This window comes from Babylonia areolata, chromosome 26, assembly GCF_041734735.1.
Source record: "Babylonia areolata isolate BAREFJ2019XMU chromosome 26, ASM4173473v1, whole genome shotgun sequence".
NCBI classification, from domain to species: domain Eukaryota; kingdom Metazoa; phylum Mollusca; class Gastropoda; order Neogastropoda; family Buccinidae; genus Babylonia; species Babylonia areolata.
Window position 1 is genome coordinate 34,258,842 of NC_134901.1, and position 9,419 is coordinate 34,268,260.

General features: G+C 41.6%; 1 protein-coding gene across 2 annotated transcripts in view; it reads right to left on the reverse strand.

The window, feature by feature from the left end:
* Positions 1-1,934: 1,934 nt before the first annotated feature.
* Positions 1,935-9,419, reverse strand: part of LOC143300434 (NAD-dependent protein deacylase sirtuin-5, mitochondrial-like) — a 16,738-nt gene continuing 9,253 nt past the window's right edge. For both annotated transcript variants that reach the window (XM_076614089.1, XM_076614090.1), the window contains 3 exons: positions 6,170-6,347; positions 5,525-5,640; positions 1,935-4,208 (listed from right to left, as the gene is read on the reverse strand). In XM_076614089.1, coding sequence (XP_076470204.1) covers positions 4,130-4,208; positions 5,525-5,640; positions 6,170-6,347 — 373 coding nt within the window. In that variant the 3' untranslated portion in view covers positions 1,935-4,129. The remainder of the gene's footprint in view (positions 4,209-5,524; positions 5,641-6,169; positions 6,348-9,419) is intronic.

Sequence of the window (9,419 nt, forward strand, 5' to 3'; positions counted from 1 at the left end):
ATATATATATATATATATATATATATATATATATACGCCAGTTAAGATACATGTGTGTGTATGTGCATACCAAGGTCAATTTTTCAGGCTGAGATGTGTACTCTCTCTCTCTTATATATATATATATATACGCCAGTTAAGATATAGTTCAGAAATGCTCAGTACACATCTTGATTCATTGCAATTATTTGTTTTACTTCTTTTCATGTTAAAAAGAGATTTTTATTTCATCACTTGCAGACATGGATATGCATTCATAATCCATAACACTGCAAATGTTTGATTTGTGGAAACAACTACAACAACAGAAAAGTCACTGAACAAGCAAAAAATGAATAAACAAAATACATAATTCATTAAATAAAACAACAGCAACACTCAGAGCCACTCTACAAGGAAATTACTGAAGAATACATAGTACATATTTAAATCATATTTTTTTTCTCTTTAGTTTGTCAGATCATAATTTCAAATTGAACACAGGACAACTTTCAGATTATCAACTGTGTAACAGGCCAGATTTAACCCTGGTGCAAATTTTCCCAATCATATGCCCCCCATTTAATCTGGCCTTGGTCAGAATGTACCCGGGATATAAACTGGCCTCACCTACTGTTACCTGGCGTATAGTTTGGCCTTGGCCACTTTATATCCTGGGCCCCCAAACCCCCACAAGATAAAACTGACCACTGTGCGCGCGCGTGTGTGTGTGTGTGGTCACATTTTGGTGTGTGTATGTAACATAGATATAATGTTTTATGTTATCAAAGCGTTTTTGTAAAGCACCTAGAGCAGATTTCTGGATAGTGTGCTATATAAGTATCCATTATTATTATTATTATTATAATTGCAAAAATACATACTGCCTTTTTTTTTTATGGAACATCTGTTGTAAATGATATTATGTTTGAGTGAAGTTTTTCCTGGAGACCCGAAGTTGATCTGGCGTACTTTGACTGATTTTCATGAAGATACATGTCAGTAGCACTACACGTGTTGGTGACACAGTGTTTTGCCAAATAATTGTTCTTTATTGCTAGAAGCCATTTGCATCACGTGTCAATATAGCTTCCAAGTTGATAGCATAATTTTATTTGATTTTCTTTACCAATCTTCCAGACTTTCATCAGCACGTTTCATTGGTGCCGTTCTGCTGATGTGGCCTACAGCTATCAAACAGCCTTGTACTCATTGCAGTTCATGCCCACTGTACAGCTATCAAACAGCCTTGTATTCACTGCAGTTCATGCCCACTGTGCAGCTATCAAACAGCCTTGTACTGAATGCACTGCACTTCATGCCCACTGTACAGCTATCAAACAGCCTTGTACTCACTGCATTTCATGCCCTCTGTACAGCTATCAAACAGCCTTGTACTCACTGCACTGCACTTCACACCCACTGTACAGCTATCAAACAGCCTTGTACTCACTGCATTTCATGCCCTCTGTACAGCTATCAAACAGCCTTGTACTCACTGCACTGCACTTCACACCCACTGTACAGCTATCAAACAGCCTTGTACTCACTGCACTGCACTTCATGCCCTCTGTACAGCTATCAAACAGCCTTGTACTCACTGCACTGCACTTCATGCCCACTGTCTACTCCTCTCTCAGAGTGAGGAAGTGGTGTGGGAGGGGTGTCGGAGTCTGAGGGTGGAAGGGGGATGGAATACTTTGTACAAGAAATTTATCCCAGAATTCAAAGATTTAAAAAAAAAAAATCAAATTCAGATGAAATGTGGCCATTACTGAGATGACTTCCTTTGAAACATAAGGTGTCCAGACCACATATTGTGATTACATGGTAAGTGACAGACATTTTGAAGGGGATTTTGTCTTGGTACAAGTCCTTTAATTTGTTTTTTCTCTCTCTTTCAGTTTCTTGCAAGTTTTCTTCTTCTTTCTTTCTTTCCTTTTTTTTGGGGGGGGGGGGGGGGGGGGGGGGGGTGCTTTGTACTCAAACACAATTTTCCTGACACAGCTATTCTTGGTTGTTGTTTTTTTAAAATAAACTGTTCCTGGCTCTCTTTGTCATCCTCACACACCCACTCCTGGATGTCTACCTTGTTCAGAAAGGCTCTCCTCAAAATACTATAATGATAATAATAACACTTTTCATTGCACACTCCTCTTCTATAGTTTACATCACCATTAAAACTCACTGTCTTCAAGACAAAGTCCACATGTGGATTTCACAGAGACATGCATGTAACAAAGCTACAGAATTGTCCAGTCACAATTCCAATCCTCTGTCAAGTCCACTATCTCTTTCTTCTGATCACTTTTAGAATTTTTTAAGCTTTTGAAAACCTTGTGGGAATTTTTTTCACCTCTCAAAGAGTCTGGAGTTATGGACATTGTAACAGACCTGATGGCCGCATTACTTTGTGATTTGAAAATGTGGAACAGAGATTTTTTTTGGATTTTTTTTATTTTTTACTTAACTGCAAAAGCTACATGAATTTTTTTCTCTTTCAGCGTACTGACTAATCATTTAAAAATCCGTCAATCAATGATTGCAGGGAAAAGTATTAAGCTGTTGCAAAGGAAAAAAAAAGTAAAGAAACATGAAAATACCAGGGATGCTGAAACTATCCTGCTCATTTGCAGAACTTTTATGCACCCTCTGCTTTCTCCGTAAAAAAAAAAAAGAAAAAAAAAAGAAACATGAAAATAAATGCACACATGCAAGCACGCACATATGCATGCATGCATGCATGCAAACACACACACACACACACACACACACACACAGTACACATCCAGACAGAGACAGGTACAGACATGAATGATTTATTCATTTCAGGTCACATCCCTTAGATAAACACTGTGTTGTACAAAAAATATATATACATTGACCACAGCTCACAGAATGGAGACATTGTGCAACAGTGGGTTCCAAGAGATGAAATGAATTTTATGTGCAGAATACGTTGCTACTTTGGATGGATTTTAAACTATTGTGACATGTTTCTAAGTACTGTGAAAGTTGTGTTTAAAATTGGGATATGATATGCACATCACTTAAATATTGTGATCAATGCTGTGTTGTGTATGATTAGTCTGTGTATGTGTGTGTGTGTTTGTGTGTGAACATAAATTGGATGGATATCTGTGCAGGGTTATGAAAGTTTGTTGGGTTTTTTTGTTTGTTTTTTCAATTTTGTGTTTAAATGCATAATTTATTTCATTATCAGTTTTTATATTGTGTGGCACAACAAACATTTTTAACAGCTGTAAGAGGGTGGAATTGCAAACCATGACACCACCATCCCTTAAAGATTATCCACTTAATGAAAATAAAGTAGAAAACTTTGCCCTCTCCCTTCCTCTATCAATAATGATAAATTACACTACAATGTTCACATTTCAGTGTCAACTTCACACCCATTCTTCATTCTGTCTGAAAATGACACTCCAACGTGAAAAGGCAGAATCCAGCAAACCAGTCAGTATCTCTCCAAGTAGCCAAACTATCACCCCCACAAACATTTCAAAGTTCGGTCATTCTTGATAAAACCACAATACACAGTATTGATGACTCCCATCATCATTTGTTATTTCAATGCAAAGTGCTTAGGGCCCCATTGTCCCCCCCCCCCCCCCCCCCCCCCACTCCACCCAAAATTGTTCTTGAATATAATACAATTTTGCAAAGACAAAAAAAAAAAAAAAAAGGAGAGAGAGAGAGACCCCTCTCAGCAAGGAACAAGCAAAATAATACAGGTCAAAGGGAACTAATCAACTATTTGGCAGCGTAATTTTGCACTGACAAACATTCTACATGGCACACAAGAATGCATTCTTATTCTTGAAAAAAAGTATTGTCCAGTGTAGATCTTATTCAGGTCAAGGACGTGATGAACAAAAACAACAAAAAAAAAAAGCACAGCAGTTTATCTATCATCCTCTGAAAAATAAAGAATTTTTTGTCTTGTATTGTCTTGTTCTGTATTGTCTGCATGGTTCAAACATGAGCATGTCATGCTTCCATACAATAAAATAAATGTAAAAAATGAATAAACTGAAATATATATATATATAAACTATTGATGTAGATCCGAGACCTAAGACCAAAGGGAAAGGTAAGTGTCAGCAGCACAGCAGAAGGCACACTGGCGGAATCACTGCAGTGACGGTTCAGATGGATGTGGAGCCAGGGCAGTTGCTACATTGACGCCAGCCGGTCCTGAGAAGTGGTACCTGGAAAACAAAATCACAATCAGACTCACTTTATCATCTTGGTTTGGAGGATTTACAGTGATGAAGTCTGTGATACATACAGATTACAAGCTGAACGGTAAAAGATTGCATAGGGTAGGTATGGGTAATTGCGAACAGTGTGTAATTGCAAATGATTCGTATACTGCCCCACTTCGAAGCATTCTTAACAGTTACATTTTACAATTTACTGTCTGCTTCAACCCTTTCCTAATACCTTAATGAATACCCATTTCAAAGAACCAGTCAAACATCAGCTATTTCTGGCTATTTCCGCGTTACTTCTTCTCTTCGCATACCACTGCTGACCAATGTTACAAACGTACTCTCAAACTCCTAAGATCAAGGAAAGTAATTTGTAGGACTTGAACTTTGACACAGTTTAAAATAATTATATTTGATCAGATATGCTGAATATTGGTGATAGATCAGAACGTCAGTTTTTACAGGAATCTGCTAAATATTGTCGTTTGCAATTAGACCATAGGATATTTTGACGCGAGTCTATTTGCGAACGAAAAGAATGAGTAGACGAACTTTTCCTGATACAACCAGTTGGAGAAAGTCTTCAAAAACAAAAGAACTATGTTTGACAGTCATACAACACATTATCTTTACAATACACATGTTGAGCTGGTCGCTTGACTGGATCGTTTGCAATTACCCATACCTACCCTACAACATAAAAAAAACCCAACAAAACCCCACACACAGCAAAGTCAAAGCAAGCCTGATAAAACTGTTTGAACACACACACACACACACAGAGCCACACGCATATGCACACACACACACACACCTCCATGTATGCATGTTCCCATGCATGTACCGACCTTCACACACACAAACACATGAAAAGAAAACGGTGCAACAGAATTTGTTTCTTGTTTGCGATTCACTGACATTGATTCACTTTCCTTTGTTTTATCAGCAGTTTTTTGTTAAAGGATTTTCAATTGCATGTGTATCTATAACAGTCTTGCAACCAAACACAAAATGGCAAAACAGTTTTGCACACATGCAATGGACAGAGGCACTTTGGTGCAGTCGGTAGGGTGCTGGACTTTTGATCCAGTGTTCACCAGTGATCAGGGTTTGAGGCCCCATTTCAGCAAGATGTTGTGTCCTTGGGAAAGCTTTTCACTCTGATTTTCATCACTCCATCCAGGTGGGAATGGGTACCCACTTCCCCATGCCGAGCTCAAGACACAGAGTATATGAATTCACTGCCCCTGATGTCCATACAAGGCCAAAGGACCTTCGACCTTTTAGTTTTACTTTTAATGGGTTGTACTCACCCCAAGCTGTTGGTGACACTGGTGGTCTCGATGTTGAACTCGGCCACTGGCACCCCCCGCTCCGCCACCTGGGGGGCAAACATGGCTGCTGGGTACACAACCGATGATGTGCCCACCTGGAACACAATCCCCAATCATCATCGTCATCAATCATGGAACACCATTCCCAATCATCGTCGTCATCAATCATGGAACACCATCCCCAATCATCATCGTCATCAATCATGGAACGCCATTCCCATCCCTCTTCACCAGACATCAACTCACCACCAGACATAGGTCAACTCACCAGAGATCACAGATCAACTCACCACCATACATCAACACACCAACTCACCACCAAACACCAACTCACCACCAGACACAGGACAACTCACCACCAGACACACCTGCACCACCAGACACAGGACAACTCACCACCAGACAGGACAACTCACCACCAGACAGGACAACTCACCACCAGACACAGGACAACCAGACACAGGACAACTCATCACCAGACACAGGACAACTCACCACCAGACAGGACAACTCACCAACAGACACAGGACAACCAGACACAGGACAACTCACCACCAGACACAGGACAACTCACCTCCAGACACCACCTGACACCGGTCAACTCACCACCAGACACCAACTCACCACCAGACAGAGGTCACAGCCGCTCAGCTCCTTGTCGGTCTGATGAAGCACTGCAGGGTCCAGGGCCTCCCCAAACCACACCACGTGCGGCCGCACCAGCCCCCCACACCCCTCCTTCCCACACCGTGGCAGCTGGTCCTCTGGGATGCGGGCATCAGCGGCGTCTTTGTCCGGCAGTCTGCATGCCAACATATATCATGGATCATCATTGTTAATTTTGGTATTGATGATAATAATAATAATGACAGACAATAACTACTGATAACAATATTAATAATGATAATAATTTGTAGTGGTAGTAGGAGTATGGACATCATGGATGATCAGTGTTAATCTTGGTAACGATGATAATAATAGTTTAATACTAATAATGATACTACTACTATTCTATAATAACAACAATAATAATACTAATAATGATGATGATCATCATCATAAGAAGAAACTAGTACTAGTAGTATTACTACTACTGATAATAAAATATACTACTACTACTAAACAAGTACTACTACTACTGATTGATAATTAATAATAATAACAATAATAGTCATAATAATAATAATAGTGATGATAATATTAATCATGATAATTCTGGTAATGATTATAATAATAATATTAATAATGATAATGAAACTACTACTACTACTACTCATTATAATGCACACACTGGTTCATGCTGTTTGTCACCAAACCATCCCCAAGGTCATCTCAGAGCTGAAAACACATTGAAAACAACTTTTCACCAGTTAAGGTTTTGAAGTTAGAAATGTTGTGAAACAGTTCATGAGGCGGCAGGGAAAGCACACTGAACTTTAACCTATTTGTTTCCATCGTTCTTAAAGAAGACAGAAAAGAAACTTTTCTTCGTGTGCTTTTGCAGACTTGAACTCACATACATGTGCATTCCTTTCCACGAGAGGGGTTTCATGAGCTTTAGCATTTGTATGAGACTGTGTGAAGATCCATGCATCTACTGTCTTCTTCTACTTCTTTTTTTTTTTTTTTTTTTTAACCTTCACCGTACTTTGTGGGTCTGACAGACCCATTTTTGCCTTAAAAAATGCCTTTAAAATATATTTGGTGTCCGATTAATTTGAAATTTCATGACTTTTGTTGTCACAACATATGCATCATTTTAGTAAATTAATGTACACTTTAACTGATTAGTTAATCAGTTACGTAATTGTGAAAATTTTTACCTGCATTCCTACGTTGTGGGTCTTACAGACCCATACTCCCCAAAGAAGAGAAAACACTAAGTACCCTTATTCGTAATTCGTGGGTCTCTCAGACCCATACTCGCAAAAGAAGGGAACAAACCAATAATCCCTTTGTACTACGTGGAACGAAGTGATTGTGCGTACATGACTGATGACATATAGGCTACCTCACTGCTTCTGTAGTTGGCTGGCACATCGCATCCGGCTCTCACGGAGAACACAACAGTACAGCAGGCTACCGGTGTCATTGCCTCAGGCAAGTTATATTTTGATGATTATCAAGTTTATTAATTGCCATCAAGTTAGCTTGCCATCTGTTCGATACTTTAGGTCGATTCCAACATCGCCATCTCTGAAGGCATCAGTAAGCATTGCAGAGAACATGAGGCTGAACAGCGTTGGAGCCAGGACGCAGCCTTGCTTGACACCATTTGTGACAGCAAAAGGAGCAGATGTTTCGCCATTGTCCTGGACTCGAGCCTGCATGCCTTCATGGAATTGGCTGACCAAGGAAATAAATTTTTGTTTTTGTTTTTTTGTTTTGCTGCCCCATCATCTGCGCCGTTTCAGTGGCATTACTCCCATGCCGCTCATTTAGATTCCCCCATACACGGCCACACCCGGGTTCGTCCGTCGCAGTCCCAGCGTCGGCAGTCCACAGGGAACCATCGATGTTAGGTCGCCTGGAGGCCACACACCAGAGGAGACCCTGCACTGCTGCTGAGTCACTTCAGTGGTGTTCAGTGGTGCCTGTTCTGTTTTAACGTACTTAGGACACCACCTACTAAGCCCCCTACTAACGACAATAATGGCTTAGTCGCGGAGCCAGACTGAGCGAGCGTCTCTCCCAGAGTGGAGACCGCCACCACGTCCCTCAAACAACAGCCCCCCCATGAATCTGCCGACACTGACGACATTGACAGGACTCACCCAAAGCACGGAAGTGGAGGGGTATCGAAACTGAGGTCACCATGAGAGCAGGGCATGAAAGGTCACAGACTTTGAGACTATTTTGTTTATATTGATGACGATGAAGGGGGAGGAGGATGACGATGATGATGACGATGTTGCTATGGAGGTCCATTTTGGTTTGGGACTGCGTGACAAGGCTGTACTCTACGCTTCCTGTCATAATGATATCCCGGCGTTAACCAGGCTCGAGAGATACAGACACTTGCAGTGTTGGTCAGGTAATTAGAGCAACACACCCAAAGACGCATCCTTGAAGTGGATGACACTCGACTGTGTGGTCCCAGTCTCCCCATTTAAGCCCACAGCACACTCAACTCTGGGTAGGAGCCGGCCACGGGCCGAAAAACCCACCTCCGCTGGGATTCGAACCCGCGTCCTCCCAGCCGTCAGTCCGCGACGCTAACCACTTCGCCACGGCGGCTGGTAGGGCATACGTACTTGGCCATGATCTTCCACAGTCCCTCTCTACTCACGGTGTCGAAGGCCTTGGTGAGGTTGACATAGGTGGAGAACAGAGCAGCATTTTGCTCCTGACATTTCTCTTGCAGCTGCCTTGCAGCAAACACCATGTCGGTGGTTCCGCGCTCTTTCCGGAATCCACATTGGCTCTCAGGCAAATGACCTTGGTCAAGGTGTGCTGTGAGGCGGTTTAGTAGGATCCTGGCAAGTATCTTGCCTGCGATGGAGAGCAAGGAAATGCCCCGATGGTTATCACAGGCTTGCCGGTTCCCCTTTCGCTTGTACAAGTGAATGATAGATGCATCTTTGAAATCCTGGGGGATCATCTCTTCTTTCCACATGAGTGAGTACAGCTGATGGAGCTTCTCAGTCAGCACAGTGCCTCCATCGTTGTAGACCTCTGCTGGTATGGAGTCTGAGCCAGGTGCTTTGCCACTGGATAGCAGATGGATTGCTTTCTGGGTCTCAAGAGGTGTTGGCGGATCGTCCAGTGTTTCGTTGATGGGGACTTGTGGGAGACGGTCTATGGCTTCATCATTTATGAAGGAAGGGCGATTTAAGACACTGTTGAAGTGCTCAGCCCAGCGTTCGATAATTTT